Genomic DNA, 23,949 nt, shown 5'->3' with positions numbered 1-23,949 from the left:
GTATTGCAATAATCATCAAAAATGTTATCTTCTGATTTTGATTAATGTTTAAATCTCCCTTAATCTAAACAAGTACTTTTAAGTTAGGTCTGTGTATGTGAATATGATATTATAAAAAGAACTAGATGGATGAAATTTAGTTAGTTTTTTTTAAAAATCAAAATGTAGAACTGTATCAAATTTTGGGCAGAATTCATAATTTATTTTTTTAAAATAAATTTAATAAGTAATTTATTTTTCTCAACTACTGAAGCTTGAAAAACTTACAGGAGATGTAGATGTAATGAGCTTGCTATTTTTAAATGATGGTTGCAGATCTTTGTTAAATTTTGGAATAAATTTGTCAATGTATTGTTTACCTGTTTCTCTGTCCCTGTTTATGTGGGCAAATAATTGAAATATCCAAAGAATTAAATGAATGAAGTTTACTTTGTTGTCCGTGCACTCAGATTGAGTGTCATAGTTCTCACTTCACTGATGGGCATAGTAATGCTGTGGGATGGAGTTTACCTTCACATCAATGATGGAATGCATTTCCTACAGAACATGAGCTATGGCTAGTGCTGGCACCTATGACTCCAATTTCAACTTCTTATCTCTTGCTGTCACGTCCATATTATTCAATAGGGTAAAGCTAAATCCAATGAGTTTACACTGAAATTAAAAAAAACTATATCAAATTTTGAACCAAATCCATTAACTGAAAGGGGAATTTTTCAGAATATGTATTAAATTTATATGGCTAAATGAAAATGCGCTTTTTAAAGAAGTGCATTTACATGTTTTGATATACATGTTGCCAATCATGTTCAAGGAATATATTTATATACCTTTTTAATTATTTTATTTATTTACTTGCTCATATCCATTCACATTCAAATAAGTTATTAAATTCGTTATTACATTGCAGTTGTCTGCAGAAAATATTAAAAACATTTGTTTTCAAATTACGACTACAATAAAAATGAATTTTAAATAAGTGTATCGAAAATTGGAAGAAAGTTTTTTAAAGTTTAACTTGAACAATTAACTGGCAGAATTGAATAAATTATTTTTTGAATTTTTACATGGCAAAAAATTATTTTAGCCTGGGTAGTAACTCTCCAAGACTATCAGAGGAAGGTATCGCAATTATAAAATTTAAAAGCAACAGTAACAAATTGATGGTGAAAAGGCAATTCGGTTGTTTTTAAAGTTTTTTTTTTTTATTAATAAAGGATATTTAATACCATATATATTTAGGATTTATAATAATTTTCAATTACAGATTCTATGTGAGTGGAAATATATGAGAAAATAAAGGAGAAAACATTTTCTAATGTTTTGCAAGAAATTTTGTTAGTGTATATAACGTTTTGTTAAACTAATTACATACAAATATGTCATGTGCTTCCTTAATACACAATACTGATTTGCAAATTTTATATTATTTTTTATAAGTTTTAGTTATTATTAATAAAATTTCTTCTGTCTTCTTTTTAAGGCATTCCGAGGAGTTTCCCCCGAGAAGCGAATATTCTGCAGACGTTGAAGCATGACAATGTAATTAAATTCCTTGGAGTTGCTGTTGGACGTTCCTTTGATAGGTAATTTATTGAAAACCTGCTTAATTCTGTAAGAAAATGCCCTTATTTCATTTTTTAAAAAGAATATTTTTGGAATCCTCTAGGAAAGAAATAATTACAAAATTATCATCATTGTAATGATTCAGAACTGTAATATAGTTACTTTAAATCTTACTTGGTCTTATTAAATGATCTAGTGTAGAAGGCTTATCATAAATGGCTATGGAGCATTTTCTACCAGTATTTCTCTACTAAAGAAAGGCCCTGTTATGATTTAGGATGTTAATGCAATTTGTTTTTTAAATTTAAAACATAATATAAATCAACTTTAAATTGGGTACCAGATTCTAATTAAAAACATGTTTCAAAGCAAAACTGTAAAAAACAAATGAGAAATACAAAATACATTAACAGTGACATCATTCATTGTGTTTAATCTTCTTTGTTGATGGCTATGAACCCTTAAAAGCAATTAGACCTACTTTTGCATCATTAAGAAATTAATTTTTTATTTTAAAATAATTACTTTTTGTTAGCTATTAAGTTAATTTTCAATAATTGTAAATTTACATGACAAAAATTATATGCTTAAAACATTCTTTATATAACATTTTTTCTGTAACTAAATACTTAAAATATATCCTCATATCAAAATCTGTCGTCATTGAACAAAATGTTTTTCTATTTGACATTTGTAACATTTAGGTAGAGTTGCAAAATTTGCTGAATATTGGATGATATACATGTTTTTTACCTTAGAAATATTAATAATAAAATTTAGTGGTAGTTATTCAATGTAGATTAAAAGCAGATTCTAGTGATACAAAAACAAATCCTCAACATCATATCTTTGATGCTGATAGTTATTTCACTGCCATTAATGGTGTAGTGTTGCACTTTTTGTTTATCAACAGATGATATTTAAACTTCTTTAGTTGTGGTAATATATAAAGGAAACCTTTTGTATGTATGCTAAAGTTGCATCATGCAAAGAGAGCATAGTGTCTACTTCTATTGTTTTGCAATGATTATTTGGAGATGAGGCTCATAGTTTAGCTTTGATTTTATTGACACCTCACCATAGGTCAAAAAACACAAATTGTGATACTGGTGAGGCATTGAAGTGTTGTCAGTAGTAACAAATATTATTTTTTGCAAATTTAATCTATATAATATCATTTAAATTTATATTTGCAAATGCTACATAAATTTTTTGAAGAGTTGATGATAGAGATTGTAATACAAGTACCATTGGTTGACATCACATTTCATTTTTGCTTTCTAGGAATCACAGGCAGGCATTTTTGGTTGTTATCTATGAAATCTTTGTGTAAGAAATTTATATGAGTCCGCACAGAATTTTACTGGAGCTAATTTTCAGCGAAACAGTTCTTATCAATACCATTCACTTTTTTCATATCTTCTTGTGACATCTTTTTTGCTCTAACACTCCTATTGTGAGAGATTAAAGGAAATATCATTGACCATTATTTAACTCAGATGCAAGCATTCACTATCCTGAAATTTGGAGGAGTGCATCATTGATCCCTTGAGGATAGCACAGTCTCTGGAAATGTCGATTTGGAGGTCAGCTCTTAACTAGCAGAGAATTAGTTCTATGTGAGTGAGATCCATTATATTTTTATCTGCTGCATTTGTTTATTCCTGTCTAGAGTTTATAAGCAAGGCTTATAGCATTTTAATCTGCTGCATTAGTAAGAGCTCTACCTTTAGTTTAAATTCACTAGCACCATTTTATGCTTCTGAATAATAGGAGGAAATCAATTACTGACCTACTGCCATGAGAAACACACTGAAAAGGGTTGCTTCAAGTAAATGATTTGAAGAAAAGAAGTGAATATAAAATAGACCATAGCATTTGGCAAACTAAGTGCATTTCATTAAACGAGGATGCAGATGTTTTTATACGATGGTTAAACAAATTTTTCTTATTAAACTATATTAAATTGTCGACAAACTTAAAAATCTTCTTTATTTGAACTTGAAAATACTGTCGGTCTTAAGAAAGCCTTCTTTAACTATATTTCATCTACTGCTTTTTATACTATTTTTAGGTCAGCGGCTGTGGAAGCCGTCAATCTATTAAAATCATGATTCACTGGATACTAACAAAATAGTTTGATATTTTCTTGAAGATTTGTGCGATTGTAAGTGAGGAAAGCTTATGTTTTATCACTAGAGTTTTTGTATCATTTTTTCAGTAAAATTAAGCTTTGAATTTGGAAAATTATAGTTTCCAATAAGAAACTTATGATTAGGTTAAAAAAAATTAGAAAGTGAGTATCACTATTTTAATTAAATAATGCAATTATAACAAAAAATAAAAACACATAATTCAGCAAAACGTTAAAATATAAATAAATCAATAAATACTTAAATTTATTACTTTAAAATATTCACTCATTTCATATTCTTTCAAGAACTTATGACATATTCATCAGAATTATTGCAGTAACTATTATTGATACTATATCAATGTCCAAGTCACTTGAAATGTTTTTGCTTGAACTAGAATCTGAATCGCTATGCGATAGATTAATGCTTAACTAGTCTGCAGTTTCTACCATTAGTTCATCTTTCTTCCAAAAAATATTCTCCATGTTTAATGTTTTCATATTATTTTTTCCATTCATTCTGTGTTACTTGTAAAAAAGTATTTTATAGCAATAATTATAGATTAAGTTACCTATAATATTTTTTTCTCTCATACTACTGTGTTTCCCGGATGGCCATGTGTATTCAATAAGGTTCAAATTGGAATGTTAATAGAGACAGTCTTGCAGTTTCATGCCCTGCGTCTTTTAAAATTTGATCTAACTTACATGTTAACGATTTGGATGCATATTTTGAAATGTTTTCTAATAACTGCTTTTTGCATCATTGAATCAGGAGGAAATTTCTTTGTTTGCAACCATTCAATCATTGCTCCTTTAGTTAAATATTTTGTAGGAATGCAATCGGTTTGTATAGAATGATAGACATCCATGTAGATCATACAATAAGGCTGCAAATCAGACAACAATCTACTTCTCAAATAGGTCGTCATTCATCTGTCTGTAGTACTCTCCACTATTTGATGAGGCTTTTAAATTAACTCAGCTCCATCAACAAAGCCATCTGTTGCATGTTCAGTAATGAGACAATATTTAGAACTGGTATTTGTACAAATATCTCTCAACTTTTACCGTATATAAAATTTCCGTCTATCGAAGTTTCATCGATGTAAACCAATCAACATTCCTGCTCTCTGAATTTTTTCATTACTCTTAAATATTTAGTCACATCTCCAAAACACAATATCTTACATTTCGATCAAAAACTTTCATGAACTGATACATTTTTTCCAACCAAAATGTATTGAAAGTGGAATTCACGTGAATGTCTCTCTTTTCCATAGAAAATTAATTTTTTTCCTTTAACACTGAAATTAGAAGGAACATATTTCTCAGTTTTATAGAAACCTTAAATAGTTGATTTTATGGAACGTTATTGCAGTTTCAAAGTGATAATGATTTTATGTGCTTTCTTGAAGCAGATAAGATATTTGTCTCCCTGTCAGTAAGCGATTTCACCTATCATTTGATCTTTTTAACTGTCAACACTGAAATAACTGTCATAATAACATTTTCAATTGGTATTTTCAGCGAATATGTGCTTTTCCCCTATTCAAAAAACTCTGTAACATTGAAAATAATACGACATTCTTGAGAATGCAAAGTTTGTCCACTCTTAAACTTGGTCATTTTATAAGACAAAATCTACAATGTTATTAGCATAAGTAGCACTTTCCTCATGACAGCTTAGATCAAAGGGTGAAGAAACAGAACAAGAAATATAATTCTATCTCAAAATGCGAGCATCAAGCATCGACCAAATTACAAAGTGAAATGAAACTTTCAACCAGTTCTATTGGTGCCAAATGAAATAAAACCTTTTTCTTCACTCACATTCCCAAAAAAGCAGTGAAACATCTTCTTTCCATACCGAATGCCATTAACTTATCTTATGTCTAGGATTTTTCTCGTGGTAGTAGGTCAGTATTTTGTTGTGAATTCTATCTCAAGTATCTTAAAGTGAAGTCCATTACATTTTATATACTAAAATTTAATACTTTCGAATTTAGACTTGTAATATTTTTATGCAATGAATTATTGTGACTAACTACATATAGAATGAGACCAGTAAATTTTTATGTTGAATAGCTATCGAATTTATCATCAGTCAGATAAGACTTTTTAAAGGTATCTGTTTGAGTATATTTCGCTTTAGATCTTATTTTGTTGCATAGTCTGCTAGCATATGCTCTATCCATTTGCTTGCTGTATTTTTAATTTTGTAAGGAATATGTCTACTCAGGAATCGATGTTTCTTTCATCAGGAAAATCTAATACTTGCCACATTAGAATATGAAGTGTATGTACATGGAATTTTATTTTCTATAGATAATCATTCATTTTTACTGACTGAGGTCATGCTAAATCTAGTGAGTTATTATAGTCATTGAAAATTATCAGTTTTAATGTGTAACATCAAATAATGAATATAGTACAAGGCGAGTTTGATCAATTTTGACAAACGTAAGAGCGTGAGAAAAAGCCCATGGGGATCATAGAACACTATAGCAACCCTGTCCCATCTCAACCGTTTGCAAGTTATGGCACATAAATTGATTTTGCTCAAAAATCGTGAAAAATCCAAATTAAAAAGTTTTGTGGCACATCCTTACTAAAGTAAGTACATATCCTGATAGAACTGTTACAATCCTTTAAGGTGACACCAGTTTCATAAAAATGTTTCATAACAACCTCCAAACCTCCAACGCCCTACAAAGCAAGCTATCCCTGCCCTATTTCCTGAGAATGATACTGTGGATTCATGAGTCACTTTTTATTCTTAATAGCATTTTCAACTAGCACAATTGGCATTATCACGCGGAACAAAATCCGCACGTAGCACAAAACTCTTCGTTCCAGACACGATTTAGCTTAAATGCTTGGCTTGGAATGATCGGCGATTGCTTATTTGGTCCACATGTTTTCCAGGGTCATTTGACAAGCAATGTGTATTTGAAATTCTTTTAACGCCATCTACCAGGATTACTTAATGACATTCCTGCACCGGAAAGATGAGAAATCATTCTCCAAAACGATGGGGTCCTTACACATTCTTCAACGACAGTTTAAGATTTCCTAAAGGAGATCTTATTTACGATAGATTGGTTGTAGGGGCCAATTTCTTGGTCATTTAAATAACCAGATTTGACTCCAATTGACTTCTCTGAGGTTTTCTCAAGCAAGACGTTTACCGCACAGAAGTTGCTAGTTTAGAAGACATAAAAAGTCAGCTCGATGAGGCGATATTATAACTTAAGGTTGAACTATTATTAAAAGAAAAAGCTATTAAATCCATTTGGAAGAGAGCAAGAGCATGTATTAGGTGTGGCAGCAACCAATTTTAGCAGCAGCTTTAAATTCATTACATTGTTTTAAGTTCAACATCTTTTTTGTATTTTTGCATATTTATTTGTGAAAGGTCATACTACATTTTTCCTAATGTACCTTTTTTACCATTCTCAATGAAAGCGCTATTTTTCTTATTTGACTTTAAGCCTTTCTTTATTGCACCTAGTTTAAACTGCAGAATGAAGGTAAATAGGAAATTAAAATCAGGAATCGCAATGGCCCCTCTTAAGTTTTCTTTTTTGACAAACGTCGATTTCAGAGATGTGTTGCCAACAAAGTAATTTTTCCTGAAATAAAATACTAATTTGGTTTATGGGGGACTCATTCGAAAGCCGATGGTATGGACAAAATTTTTACCAAATTTGATAAATTGTAGCTTGTACGGTTTTTTCGGTATTCAGAATTAAAAATTTTGGTGACATTTCGAATATGTGCTTACTTTGTGTGAGGATGTGCCCCCCAATTTTTTTAATTTGGATTTTTCACGATTTTTGAGCAAAATCAGTTTATTTGCCTTAACTCTCAAATGGTTGGAAATGGGACAGGGTTGCTATAGTGTTTTATGATCCCCATGGTCTCTTCTATCACCCTCTTTCGTTTGTCAGAATTGATCAAATTCGCCCTGTATACTTTGTGTGAATGTGTCTTTTATAATTACAATCATATATGTTGATCATTTATATATCAAGGTTGCCACGCCGCCGAGAGAACCGAGAAAACACAGGAAATTTAAAAATCGTCTTAAAAAACCGGGATAATGCAGAGGAATTTGAAAATGTTCATAAAAACTTGGAAAATACTGGGAATTTTGTTAGTTATTTTTTTTTTCAATTGAAAAAATGCAGATCTCTAAAGATTGCAAGAATGAAAGATCGTAGTCATAGCTTTAAAAAACGAAACAATACCATTCGCAATTGTGTAATGCGGAAACTCACTCCTTTTCTATTCTTTCCCATTTTTTTTGCTGTATAGATCAGTCTAGTTTTGATTTACGAGACAGTTGTTCTTTTTCCATGAGATTTCCGAATTTCAACTAATAAACATGGGCGTGACTTCTGTAATTACGTGAAAGAATAGAATATATTTCTCTGACTGCAATAGCAATATTCAATCTGCGGAAGCAGCGTTGTGGTGTTAAGTGTACCATACTTGAGTTTATTGAATGGTTTGTTTATTATTTGAGAAACTGAGCTTATTCAAAGTAGATTGGAGAGTTTTTTAAAACAACGAGCTGCGCAAAATTCGTATTTAATACGAATTGGACGGATTTAAAAACTCATGCCTGATTTTGCTGAATGGTTTCGAGACGTTCCTCAAAATCCATTTGCTGTGTGCTGCTTGCTTTGTAAGAAGATAATAAGACTAAGTAATATTGGAAAACAGGTACTTACTAGTCATGCTAAAAGAGGAAAACACAAGACTGTGTGCCAGTTCAAAAGAGTCTTCATTGATGGTGGATTTAGTATCTAAAAGGAATGAAAAACATGACTCGCCAAATCTGAAAATGTCAAATTTAATGTTCAAAAATAAACCGATTTCGAACTTGATAGTTGAACAATAATTGAAAACTGAATTTTTATGGGCATTAAAACTTGTTGGGTCATATTCTTCCGTTGATGCATTCAATGATATATCGGAAATATTTTCACATATGTTCACTAAAAGTGAAACAGTTAAAAAATGTATATTAAGCCTTTTAGAAATTTTAAACCTTATTTGTTACAGATTAGGTCCATTAGCTCCATTAAACTGATGGTTGAAAAATCTGCGGAAGTTACTAAAATTGATACCCAGACACATGAATTTTCAAAAATGAATAAATAATAATAATAATAAAAAAAGTAATTCTGCATTTTTGTTAAGTAATCATTAAATGATTTGTATCATGATAATAAAAATGTTACATGTTTCATTTCACTCGAGTCCTTAATTTTGTGCGACTTACGATTAAAGAGTATAGGAGGTAATATCTCCCCCCCCCCCTTAATATATAAATTTGTCTTGCTAAATTCTAACTAATAAATAAATAGAAAATGTATTTTTTTTTTCTGTTTGTAAATATAAACCTTCTTTCAATATGCTATTATTTTGAATAATGTTAAATTGTTGCTTCCGTACCTTGCTTTTTTCACACCTTAAATTGCATTATAACTGGCACATGAGTGATATTCACGCATTTCCTCGTGTCTTGAATATACTTACTGGGAAAACACGCGGGATTTTTTTTTCTAGATTGGAGTGGCAACCCTGTATATATAGGGTGATATATATAAACATTGCTAATATAAGATCCCTAGAGATCATACCATTCAAGGAAGCAGAATAAAATTTTGAACGCAGGTAATATTAGGTGCTAATGTATTCTCAATATTTTCTATGTAATCTTTAATTATAGTACAATTTTAAGTTTCAGCTGGAAACAAAATTAATAAGAATTTAGTTTTGATAGAATATGTATACGAGAGTAGAGTGTGCAAATAATAAAAGTTTTTGTAATTTTTTAAAGTCCAACATATGATTATTTATTTCATTTCGATTTTACAGCATGCTTAAGAATAGTATATGGGTACCCTTTTAGGACTACACTAACGGGTATTTGCAATGATAAATATTATTAAATAATTCATTTCAATATTATTTTGGAAACCAAAATATTTAAAAACCGCTTATAAAAACCATCACAGATGCTACGGGCATTTTTTACTTGTTTGGCATAAAAAAAGAATTATTTTTTAAATGAATTTGTTAGCAATATGTATCTTTACAAATACTCGTTATTTTTATGTCCTGTAAAAGTTCCCATGTGCTAATACATTCCAAGTTTTTAAAGAGTTTTGAGTATTATAAAAATTTTTTTAAAAAAAAAAATTAGTTTTTTAAAAGCATTTGAGGCTGTTTAAATTCATTGAAAAATGCCTCCCCAAAAATACGCCTCCTTTGCATAGACGTGCTTTTTTTTTTTTTTCTTCATAAAAACCAAAAATAAAAAGCAAAGAAGAAATAAAGTCTAAATTCAAATAAATTAGCTTCATTTCCTTTCACACAATCTGCCCTCCCCTTATATAAAAATTTGAAATTGGGAAATTTATTGAGTTGTTTTTTCTTTTCCCTGTTATTCTAATTTCTTTATTTTTACATCGTTCGGGTAGAAAAATAGTAAAGGCGTTCTATTCTTCATAGGTTAACTCTTGAATTATTTTTTCACCATTTTTCGTTGATATTTGTTTTATTTCATTTACAGGTTTTGTTTTCAATTTCAAGTTTATTTAATTTTTTGACTGATGTTTTTCCGAAAGAACTGGAACCATTGAGCTTTTTGAAATCACCCATTTATTACAATGCCATTTTTTAATGGGAAAAAAAATTTAGAATTTTTTTCATTACATTATTATTATTATTATTATTTTACATTTTGCAGTTTTATCATATTCAGTTATAAACTCTTATATACCTCAATAATTTAAAATTAGTAAATAAATTTGAGGAAAATCTGTTGTATAAAATATGAATATAATTTAAATCTTCACATAAATTAGTTACAATGACTACATGAATATCATGATTATCATCATAAAATGTAATCATATCAAGTAATCTGTTTCATCTGTTATTATTTTCTTTGTTTCTTTAAAACAGACCTTAATCTCACTCTCATAAATCATTTTAAATCCTTTTATTTCTCCAGCAACTATATTTTCATTCATTAGATATGCATAGTTTTTACAAGCTGAAGATATCCATGTATTTATATATTTATATTCTCCTAATTCATCTGACCAATCACCCAACATACAACTTGTTTCTGCTTTTTAACAGTTCTATCATTAATATAAATAATGCTATCAGTATCTGAATAAAGTACTTTATCTCCTAATATATCCATCATTTTATATAATCTTATTTAGCAGAACTAGTTGTAAATGCTGCTATATAGATATTTGTATTAAAATTGTCTTTAACATATTCATCTTTCATTTTGTAATTCTTTTCTATACAATCATCATTCATGAATATCATATTCAAATCTTTAATATTATCATTTGATGTAATTATGTAAAAGTCTTCTTATTACATTACATATTCCATATGTTACATATTTTTTCTTTGTCCGAACTTACCCTATAGGTTCAAACAGGTTTTAGCTATAAATCTCATTCCAAGGTTTCTCTTGATTTTCCCTTATTCTTTATCTAATTTCTTCTTCACTCATCACCTATATTCTTCTTCAGTTTTGAAATTTTCAGACTATTTATCATCTGTTTCTAATTTAATTTTCACAAACATTTTAACATAATCTCTAAATAATGAATCGGATCTCGTATTGAAATTCCAAATGTCATATATAATTCATACTCTAATATTCTTTCTGAATTGCTAATTTCACTTTAGTGATTGTCCACTTTCCCATAAAACTTCTCTCATCATATGTTTGATTACAGTTTTTATTGCTTATTTCTTAACATCCTTTACTTTACTTCTTTTCAATTTCCGTTTTATGATGTGTGCATTTATCCAACTTTGAAAACAATTTGCACAAGCCACACATCAGTTTTCTTCTATATAAGGCAGCACAGGATTATATAATTTTCTGGATGGAAATGCCTTACATTAGATTAATCTGTAACATTTCTTATAGCATTTTTTAGGATTTTTAATTTTTTTGTGATGTTCTATAGAATGTTAATCAAAGAAATTTACCATTTGATAGAGTGAGCATATATCTATATATCTGTCATTTTGGTTATCTATAATTTCATATTTTAAAGTTGTAAGTTCACATCTGCTATCATAAAAACATCTCTAGGATTTTAAAAGTATTACAAAATCTATTTTCAATTCGTTTTTTAATATATTTTTTAGTGTTTTTATCATCATGAAAAACACATTCCCATATTTAAATCGACTCATATCCTTCGTGGTTTTTTTTTTATTATCCTTTTTGTTTTTTCATATAAATCTTTCACATATATATTTGATTATGCATAATTACTGTTGATTCTCTGCAATATTTAGGACAATAACAGCTTTGATTCTATATTTTCATAAAACACATCTATTTTACAAATTTTCATTTCTATTTTAATTTTTTCTCACCTCTACTTAATTACATGTTATTTATTAATATTATGTTTTTAAGATAGATAATTTAACCAAGTAATTGATTTTCTTGTTGAATAATATACTCACCTAAAGGTCTATTAAAAAATTATTTCTGTATATAGCCATACAAACACCTGCTAAAGTAACGTATCTAAAAGAATCAGTATCAACCATTTTTATAAATAATTTCCTCACTTCTAAACATCCTTTTCTTACAATTCTAAATATTTACATCGGAATTACAGTATTTATAATTTCTTTTTGAAAATCAAAGGTTTCCTCTCTGTCTGTTTCATATCATTCATCAAAGACTTTTTTTCTTTTGTCATAGAATCATAACATAATAATACTTATCAGGGTATTTACCCATATAATCTTAATTGTTTTTAATTTTAAATAAATGAGGGGAAAACCTTGTAGCTAATTGTGTTAACTCTAATGTTTTAGGAAAGCTTCTTAAAGGAATCAATGTAAAATTGATAGAATTGACAAATTTTATTTTATATTCTGATGTTTGCATATACACGAGTTTATTTCCTTGATATATTGTAATTAATTTTATTTTATTTTTAATATAGTATTTTGCTAAAAATTGGTAATAAAATCTTTTTCTATAATGAGCTAGTACTAGCCAAAATGTTTTTCATCTAACAACCACTTTTAATACTCATTTTCATCCTTAAAAAGGATTTTATTACCTTGAAAATCCTGATTTATTACCACAGTGACTTCATGATTACCTGTTTCTTACATAGTTTCAAGATTGAAAAAGAAATATTTCTCAGAAAAATCGGCATATTTTTATTGGTTGCACCGTCACTATTTTTATTAGGTTTTCTAATTTTACAGGTTTTAATACAAGTGATTCTTTCACCTTGTTTGCAAGAGCCACATTTTTTGGAAGTTTTTCTTTTAAAACAGCTATTTTTGCACAAACCTTCCAGAAGTCTTTTTTTTTTTTTTCATATAACATTTATGATCTTTATTTACCAAGCCCCTACAATTCCCCCTTATTATTTTCTTGCCACATTTATGATACTTAGGTCTACTTTTCATTCTGTTTAAAATTCTTTAATATTTTAAACATTTCCAAAATGTTTCAGAAACAGAGGGTTTATGATTTTTCATAATATTTCTTACCTTTAAAGAGCTTAAAACAGTCATTGCAAAATATTTCTTCTGCTTCACATTTATTCTCTTTCTCAAAATATCTATTGCAATTTAATGGACATGTTCATTATTTCTCTTATAACTCACCTGACAGTAAACCTATAATAGCTGTATTCTATTTTTGTATATGTATATGAATGTTGATTTATTACTACAACTATATATTCTTTCATTAAAATTTTCTCTACAAAATATATTAATTTGAACATCTAAAAAATTTTCAAACTGTTTAACATGTTCCTAGTTACAAACTTCTGAAGGAATATTACACATTTCTTGTAGTTTGACAGCTAAGGTATTTTTGTATTAATCGTCCTTTTTTTATATATGCAATGTCATTTTTATTTAAGTTTTTATTACTTATTTTTTCACATAAAAGTTCAGGTTTTTGATTACTTGAAGCTGTTATATATCTGGGTAAAAATATATATATTATTTTTAATCTGACAAATACTTCCTTTTTCTGAAATAATTTAAGATCTTTTCCCACTGTAAGGCGAATATTTATTAAAAGAATTTATTGATTATAATATTATGAGGAATAAGGGTAATATTCAAATTTTTTTTAACAAAATGATTATTGTTTATATGTGTTTCATTATTGTAAAAAAAAAAATGAGATGATGAAACATGTCTTTTTAAGGTAAGTTTTGCTTTTCTTGAAAATATTTTAATCTAGTCGTCATTCTTTCCGTATTACTATCTTTGATTATAAATTCCCCTCGAATTTCACTGCTACTAGATAATAATGGAATGCACTCAGCTTCGTTTCATTTAAAAAGATAAACATTCATTTTTTTTTTTTTTACTTAAATACTAATATTTCACTTTTTAATTTTTCAATGTCACTGTAAAATTTTGCAAAACCACTCATCCCCTGGCTCATCATTGCTGATCCCTAAAGCCTTCACTTCATTCGTCGAGGTTGGATCAGTAGAAAGTGGTCGTGGGAACTCATTTATTAACTGATTTCCTTCATCACCAATATCTAATGATTAGTCTACATCTATGAGCTGGTTTGTTATCGGGCCCGAACCAAGCATGCTATGCTTACACTTTACTGACTAGTCCAGGGATGGCGAACCTTTATGGATAAACGTGCCATTTTTTCTAAAGAAATGTCTAATGAAGTATAGACGTGCCACCAAATAATTTTGGCCTGTGATTTTTGAGAAGATAATAAAACTAAATACTAACAACTCAAAACTCTTTATTTACTACGAAAAAATACGTTTTGCACTGTATAGTAGTAAATGTTTTAGTTATACGTGTAATTCAAATTAAAGTAGCATTAATGTGACTAATGTAATAATTTGTTGCAGAAGAGATGATAAATAATTTATATTAGGATTGCAAGATATTCAGAATGCACACTGAATTGGAGCCAAACGGTTTCTAAGCGAGTCTTCAATGTTATTCCTCTCAGAAATGACTCGCAGGCATAGATGAAAATATGTTTAAAATAGAATGAGCCAGCTTCTTCAAACAGTTAAATGTTTGAATCGAATTCCATGTTTCCAAAATTTCGTTACTGGCATTTTTACTTGCTTGCTTGTTAAACTTTCTGTTTCAATCAATTCTAGATTTTTCCTGGTTTCAATAAATTTTTGAATCCACATTGAACTAAACTGGAAATCAATCAGTTGCATTTGAAATTCTTCGGTTTCCAACCAGTCGAATTGGGACAAATTCAGTTTATCAAATAAAGTCACATGCAAGCCGTTTTGCAAACCGTAAAATGCAAACCGTTTTGATCAGCGGCGTGCCCAAAATATTGTGTCGCGTGCCATTGGTTCGCCATCCCTGGACTAGTCAATCAACCCGGAGCAATCAGTTTCGGTTTTCTTTTATAACTATAAACTTCCACGCCTAATTAATAAAAAAATTGGAAGAAGAGAACTGTCGTCTTGTTTTAGGCTAAAGTAAGTAATTATCAGTAAATAATAGTAGTTAGATTAGTAATTAAATAATAACTAATGGCTTTTTAAAAATACCTTGGATGTGAAAGAACGGCCTGCCGTCTATCTTTGAATAATGTAAGTAAAAGTCATCAAGATCATTAGATTTAAAATTAGATTAATGATCTTTCTATCGATCTAGGACCTGGTTGTTCTTTAAGGAAATGTATGTATTATAAAATTATTATGCTATGATAAAAACTGCATTGTAAAAATGATAACTAATAAATATAATGGGTGCATTTTTAATTCATTCTTGAACAAATCCAAGATAACTATTGATATAGAGTTTTTGGAGATTTTAAACTGATTATAGATTTTAAAAAAATACAAAATATTTTAATGCTAGTAAGCTATATAGATTCTGCTAGAAGGTTTCATAAATGGTTGGAAAATAAACAATCTAAAGAATATATTAAGTATCTTTTTGTTGGCCAAAAAATTGCATATCAGTTTAGAAAATTAACTGAGAAAATAAATAAAATTAATGAAAATTATATAAATCAAGTTTTAATCACTCATATTGCTTGTTAAATATGGCCTGAATTTAGTTCAAAATTAATAAAATTATAAAAAATTATTGTATTAAGAAATTTAAAAAAAAATATAAAAATAATAATGTTAAGTTAGTTGGAAAAGTAAATAAAAATGAAATGAATGAAATAAGGGATTAAAATATTGAATTAAACTAAAAAAAATAATAAATTTAAACGAGTAGAAGAAAGCATAACCCCAGAGTCAATAAATGTACCCTATCAAATGAAGGTACATTTACTCTGATTAAGAAAAATAAGAATGAATCTTATTATGCAATGAGAACTCAAGGAATAAATTACCATAATAACTTGAACAGACTTAAGGAAATGCATCCCAATTTAGAGATTGTAAGTGAACTGAAATATGACCCACACTCTTATCAATTTATTATCAATCAAAGAGCAATTAGAACATATAGTATATTATAACGGAGTTAAATTCTAAATGATTTTATAAAAGAACAGTTTATAAATGATATTAGAGAAATAGCCAAGTCCAGATTTTAGGATGGTAATCTTTTGTATTTCAGCCGAAATACTATCATCTTTAATTATTATTTTTCAATATGGTATAAATTTAGGGGGCTCACCCCTCTGATTTATAGATATTTAACTAATTCTTTTTCATAAAAAGTTCTTTTTATTTATTTTTCATTCAAATCTTTGATTCGATTAAAAAGTTAAACGTTTTAAAAAAATCGTAAATCTTTCACAATATTCATAACCCGAAATGTGCATTTCAGGAAGATTGACTTTAAATTGCAACCAATTAACAGTATCACCACCTTTAATGACTCCAAAGATACCTGAATCATTGCTTTCTTTAAAAATCTGAATATTTATTTATACAGCATTTGGTTAAGATAAAAATCCTTGGGCTTGGAAATAAACTTATAGATCATTTAGTTTAATTTGTTTCACGTAATTTTAAAAAAGGGAATAGTTTAAAGTATTTATAAAATATTGTTCTCGTAGATAGGCGTCTTCCTCAAAAAATCATTTTGCTTTCCATAAATTTCATAAATGTTTATAAAATCCATAACATTATTTGTATTCTTCTTTTCATTCTAAAATATTTAATGACTTTTCAAAAATTTGAACAATTCTTGCAGTTAAAATTCCATGCTGCTAAGGTTATAAATGTGAATGCTGACAAACCAGTTCCACTTAAAATAAACTTACTCATGTATTAGGAAATGCTTATCTTGTGAAAGCAATTATAACTATTTCAGTAAATAAAGATTCGTTTCTCTAAATATTCTTCCGTCATTTATATAACCCTAAAAATTTTTCTATTTTCGGATTCACTAAATCTAAACGAAAAAATCATGACTTTGGGATATTTTTTATATAATCCTTTAACGCTTAATTTACCAATTATTTCTGTAATATTCTGTTTCATTTCTCTTAATTGAATATATTAAAGAAAATTAATGACAGTCCTTTAGATTATTAATGAGTGTTGAATTATGAGGTTGTGATAAAAATACAATTGTGCATTCTTTTTCTTTCCTTTAATGAATAAATCTTCAATTGTTTTTTTAAAACCTTTTCTGTAATACAATCATCGAATGCGACTAAATTTTTTTAGATGAATCTAAATCAGTAGCTGTAATAAATCCATTCAAATTAGATAAAAACAAAACTTTTTTGTACTTGTCATATAAATCTATTTACTTTTTTGTTTTAATTTTCTTTTACATTGTACAATATCTTTTTCAATATCTTGAAACAATATATAATTTTCTTGTAATTTAGAATATTTAGATTCAAATAAATCTTCAGCACAAATAAATAAACCATCAAAATTGAAATGGTCGTAAATTAAATAAAGTAATAAATTCGAGTTCCCTGGACCCAAAACCTCAGTAATTAATAAATGAAATGTATGAATAGGTAAGTGCGGTTTTGATGTGAATCTGCAAATTTTTTTGTTTCGCTGTAATTCTTTGTCTGTCATTTATTAGTAAATATTTTTGCTTGTTGCAATTTTTTTTTTCTTTTCAAATAAATGAATGAGAAACAGAAGCAAGGATTAAAAGATTTAATACGTATCATGAAATTAGATAAAGAAACGAAAAAAAATAATAATAATAAATTAGAAGATCAGTTAGGAATATAAAGGTCTTTAAAACGATTTCATAAACCTGTTTTAGGAGAAACAGAAAAAGAAAACACAATTAAAAAACAACAAATACAAGCTATTCAAAATTTAAAAGATAATTTATAAATGATTCTTCATCATGAATCTCCGAAATGTTAAAGCCACTAGAAGAACCTGATTATTCATCAGGTACTTCAAATCTGTTCAATATAGCTGAAGGTATTCCGAAAGTCTATTTTAATAAAGATATAGATGCAAATTATATCAAAAATGAGGAGATTGATTTTCCAAATAAAGTATTAAATAAAATAAAAGCGGAACTAGATAAAATACTAAATTTAGCAAAAGAGATATAAGATACAAACGTGCAAAAAGAAATGCAAGCAGCCATAAAAAATGATGCATTAAACAAAGCAGATTGTAACATGAAAATGATGGGGGGGGGAGGCGATGCGTAAAAGCATTTAAAGCTAGTTAGAGACTATATTGGCGAAGGTTTAGACAAATTAGAAATCTTAAATAAATTAACAGATAAGATTTGTAAAGGAAGTTTATATAAATTTTTTTAAAAAGCAAGTCGTAATATTGTATATAGATTATTAAAAGAAAGAACAATGACTGATGATCAAGTGATTATATATAGTAATTTTCTCTTATAATAAAAGAGTCATTGTATTACCTAAATAAATGAGAAAATTTGAAAATGGTATTAATTTAGATATTTTAACAGGGTCAGGTACACATTGAGTTTGCTATTGTAATGATCACGTGTTTGATTTTGTTGACTATTTTGGCGTTTTTGGTGAATATGAATATGAGAATAGTAAATTTAAAAGTAGTAGCCTTTCGGCCAAAAAATGTATATTCCTAAGCGTATTGAAAATTAAAACATCTAAGGAACAAATGGAGTAAAATTTTAATTTTTTACAACAACAGATTTCAGTAAAATGCGACTTATTTTGTATGAAATATGTAAGAAAAAGAAAGGAAACATATCTGTGAATGTTATATTCGTTTACTCAAGAGCCAAGTGCAGTCAAACCTCGCTTAACGAGCATCGTGCATAACGAGTAGGGATTGCAATACCGGGATACCGAATACCGGTATTTTGAGCCATTTGTACAATTTTGTAATACCGGTATTCACAAGTTTAAATAACGGTTTTTCGGTATTTACTAGAAATTTTTAAAATTTCTCCACTATATGCTCAAGTATCGCAAACATAGCAAAATAGTATACGTTTTTGTTTTTATGTCTCCCTAACGGGTGAAATTAATTAACTAATGAATGGCTTAATTAATTGCTTAAATCTAAATTAGCGAAACATGGATTATCCCTGAAAGAAAATATTGTATCCTTAACGACTGATGGAGCAACAATTATGAAAAAAGTTGGAAAGTTGATTGGTGCAAATCAGCAGTTGTGCTATGCACATGGAATTCAATTAGGAGTAATAGATGTATTATACCAAAAAAATAAAGAACAGTAGAATCTAAATACTGTGGATATAAAAATTTCGGATTCCAACTTTGAAAAGAGTAAGAGTGAGTGATATTGACAATGAAGATAATGACAATGTAATTGTTGAAGAAGATATTGCTAATGAGGATGAAATATTAACCTATCAAGAATTGCTTCCTATAATTTATAAAGTTCGAAAAATTGTTAAGATATTTAAACGTTCCCCTATAAAAAGGATATTTTACTAAAATATATACTGACTGAAAATAAAACAGAATATATGTTAATATTAGATTCTAAAAGACGTTGGAATAGTTTACTCCTAATGATGGAACGATTTTTGAAACTGAGAAGTCCAATCCAAAAAGCAATCGACTTGAACCTGTAAATTAATTTTTCAGATAGTGAATTCGACTTAATATCCAGAATTACATCAGCTCTACTTCCAATAAAACTGACTATTGAGGAAATGTGTCGGAGAGATTCTAATTTATTAACATCTAATGCAACAATAAATTTCATGTTGCAGTCACTGAAAGAACAGCACACATCATTATCTGAAGAATTATATATTACATTGAAAAATAGCACAGAAGAAAGGCATACCGAAAAAGAAAATGTCTTACGGTATTTATATAATTATAATGGTTTTAAAAATGAAAATGAAGTAAAGAAAATAACCTATTCAAATCTGATTAAGTTTAGAGTAAATTTTCTTAAAATTTTTTACCCACAGCCCTATTCACATTCAGGAGAATTCGGTTTAATTATCGAAGATATGATGTCATTACTGTCGATAGTGAAAAGGAATTGTCTCTTAAACAAAAATTAGAATTAGCGATAAATAAAAAAAATTTCAACGAACCAAAATACAATACAGAAATCAGCTATATCCAAAACCATCCGACGAGAAATCGATTTATTTGAAGATGAGGGATTTAGAGGTAAATATTTGGAAAACGTATATCTCTCATTGCTAACAGTACCACCAACTAGCGTTGATGCCGAAAGAGCGTTTTCGACAGCTGGTAATTTTTACACAAAATTACTTTTCAGGCTTAATGACAGTACAATTGATGCATTATGTTTTTTAAGATCACATTTCAAAAAGTTGTAATAGTATCCCAGACTGAATAGTGATATTTACAATTTTTTGTGATTTAAATAAATAAGATGTTTCTTTACTTTTTTTTTGATTATATACTGTTATAATTTATAAGTTACAAATTAGTTTTTGTGATATTTACACTCTCTAACAAAACTGGCAAATAAAACAAAGAAACACCTGCGTTTTCTTTCTTTTTCTAAAATTTCTAATACCGGTATTAAGATTTAAAAAATACCGAATACCGGTATTGAACTTTTGGTCCGGTATTGCAATCCCTAATAACGAGTGATTCTCATATCGAGCAAATCAAAATGTAAAAAAGCGACTCATTTAACGAGCAGTGGTTCGTAGAACGAGCGACGAGGTGACACCGTGACATCACATGCTGGATTGGCTTTACATCAATTTGCGTTGAGCGCTTGTTTGAAGAGAACTTTATATCTACATGGAAGCTGAATAGCATTTTCGAACTCGACTCCAAGGTTTGTGAAAATGCCTGTGGAGCCTTAATCGACGAGATTTTGTGTCTGGCCAAAATTATGTAGCTAGCGATGCATGGCAACGACATTTATGAGCTGGTAAAAGAAAATAGCCAGAATTGCCGAGAAAGCTTATGAAGCGGCATTCTGAGTGTTTCAAGAAAAAGTTGCGAGGAGATTTGATCAGAAGAGGAAGACATAATAGACGCAACAGCGCAGAAATCTTCAAGTAAAATAAGGGCGATGCTGAAAACATGGGAAATTATTGCAACGTATGTTGAAAAGCATTGTCCTTATAAGATAGTAGCTGTGCGCACTACTAATTCATATAACGATAATGCTGGGTCTCATTTTCGCCAAATTTTGAAGTGTTGTCAAAGACAAATGTCTTTAAACAATTTTCTTGTAATAAAAGCATGCATTATAAATAATAAATTATATTACTATAAATTTGTTTGAGTATTTTTTACGGTTTGGAACGCATTATTCTATTTTACATAGATTCCTATAGAAAAAATTGTTTCGCTTAACGAGTGTTTCGAATTACGAGTAAGATTCGGGAACGAATTATCCTCGTTAAGCGAGATTCCACTGTACTCATAAGGAGAATTTCGTAACTAATAAATGAATGTAAATATCTTAAAATTGAAATCGTATGGTTATAAAAAATCCGAAAATTTTACGGTTAAATTTTCACCCCATTTAATGTTTAAAGAATTAGCTCTGTAATCTTTGTCTATGGAAGTGTCTTGATGCAATATTAGTTAAAATTATAACAATAAGTTTAAATTAATCGAAGGAAAAACAGGAAAAGATATCACGATTCCTGCTGGTAATTACCCTGTTAAAGGATTAAATAGATATATGATTAAATTATTTGAAAAAGATTACCTATTTTATTTGGTATAACTGATGAAAGACAAAGAATTTTAATTAAATTGGAAAAAATTTAAAATGGATTTAAGAGGCAATAATCTGTGAATCTCAGCTGTTTGATCGAGCAGAACAAGAAGGTCAATATATTGCAAATATTTCAAATGGAACGATAACATTTTATTCATTGAGATATCGTAGACGGAACATTGATTGATAATTTAAATTCGCATGTTATTTATTCATTTATCAATAAAAATCTTTCTGGAAGTCTAATATCTTAGAAATTTGATAATTTTATATTTTTTCCAATGAATATAAATCATATTTATAGAATAAGAAGGCGAATTACGAATCAAGATAATGAATTAATAGATTTAAATCAAGAAAGAGTAAAATATTCCTATGGGCGAAGAAGGTGGAAATTATATTAAAATATTTATAACTAATTATAACTTATTGTATTTTAAATTATTATAATTGCATTTTAATTTCTTAAGCCAAAGGACTTTTATCCTAAATAAATGAATAAACGTAAATTATATCGAGAAAGTAAAAAAAAAAAAAAAAAAAAAAAAAAAAAAAAAAAACCCACGAAACAGAGGCTTTTTGAAAGATATTTTGGTATAGCCTTCACTCGAGAAGCTGTACTTGTTTTAGGCCGAATGTCTAAAGTCTTAGAAAATAAAGCAAAGAAGTTTGTTCATGATAAATTAAATAAAATTTTATTAAAAAAGATAAAGGATTGAAAATTTTCTATTAAATAAACGAAAAGGATTTACGATTTTATAGACAGTCATTATTTTCAAGATGATGAAATCAAAAATTTAAATATATTGAAATAGGAGGAGAAAATAAAGATTCTAATCCTTTTGAAGATGTTATTTATAAGTTTGATATTCGAAGTGAAGATGATAATATTTTATATTCAGAAGGTTATTTACATCAATAATTGAAAATCGTCGAAAATAATGGCGATCCGATTACAAATGGAAGCATTAGTGAAAGAAGGCGATTTATTTAAAGCTAAAAAACTAATAGGAAGTCATACCATTAAATACAATCATAATTATTATTGATTTTAGACCAAGTTTTAAGTCATATTCATTTTACAAAAGATTATGCTACTTCAGAAGCCGAAAATATGTTTTATTTATTTAGATATAGTCGATACGACAAATTGCAATAAAATATGATGGAACCATAACAGATCAGGCTAAAATAACAGACTTTTAACAAATTAAAAATAAATGAAAAGTGTAACAAGGGATTTGAAAAAAGATATCTTGCATATCAAAAAAGGACAAACAGTTCATATATGGATTACTTTGAAATATATGTTTGATATTTTTAATGAATATCGAAGAGTGTTGTCAGGTTTTCATGTGAGAATGAAATTTGAAAGAAATAATAGTACCAATATGTTAATAACAGATGCTCGAAATCCCACTTGTAAAGTTGATGCTGGAGACACATCATTGTTTTTATCTTATGTTGAATTTAAAAATTCAGCTGCCGTGAAATTTAAAGAATTAAATGTTTTAGATTCATAGATTGAAATAAATTTGAATCATTGCAGAATTGATAAATTCAATGTTCAATTTAAAGTTTCTAAATATTCATGTCCAATCCCAACCGAATTTGACGAAATTTCAGCTGTTTTGTCATTTCTCAATACGCTAATGGAGATGAGGCTTATACTAAAAATAATTTGGAATTTTATCATTCAAATATGATTGAATGCTGGATTATCAGAAACAGTCCAGAATATCCATACAGCCATTATAAAATTAATTTGCATGAAAACGATTTTAATCAACTATATACTGCTGTTTTAAAATCAAGTTTTCGAGGCTATTGAAACAAAAACAGGTTTACGATTAATTATACACAATTTGGAGAATTTGATCCAATTATCTATTTCAATTTGTTACATCATAAAAATTTTTACTTCTTTAGGAAGAATATATATATATATATATATATATATATATATATATATATATATATATATATATATATATATACTATCTATTACCCGCGACTTCGTTCGCGTGGAAATTTTGATGTATATGTATGAGAACTAACCTAGGCATCTTGCGCCTCAATCAA

The 23,949-nt window shown here is 28.2% G+C and overlaps 1 protein-coding gene across 1 annotated transcript in view; it reads left to right on the top strand.

The window, feature by feature from the left end:
- Positions 1-23,949, top strand: part of LOC129958630 (cyclin-dependent kinase 10-like) — a 63,892-nt gene that overhangs the window by 10,525 nt on the left and 29,418 nt on the right. Inside the window, exon 4 of the mRNA XM_056071229.1 lies at positions 1,484-1,586. Within this exon, the coding sequence (XP_055927204.1) occupies positions 1,484-1,586 (103 nt within the window). The remainder of the gene's footprint in view (positions 1-1,483; positions 1,587-23,949) is intronic.

The sequence above is a fragment of the Argiope bruennichi genome, chromosome X1 (genome assembly GCF_947563725.1).
Source record: "Argiope bruennichi chromosome X1, qqArgBrue1.1, whole genome shotgun sequence".
Classification (NCBI taxonomy): Eukaryota; Metazoa; Arthropoda; class Arachnida; order Araneae; family Araneidae; genus Argiope; species Argiope bruennichi.
The sequence above is the reverse complement of the archived record's forward strand: the minus strand, read 5'-3'. Positions and strand labels throughout refer to the sequence as shown.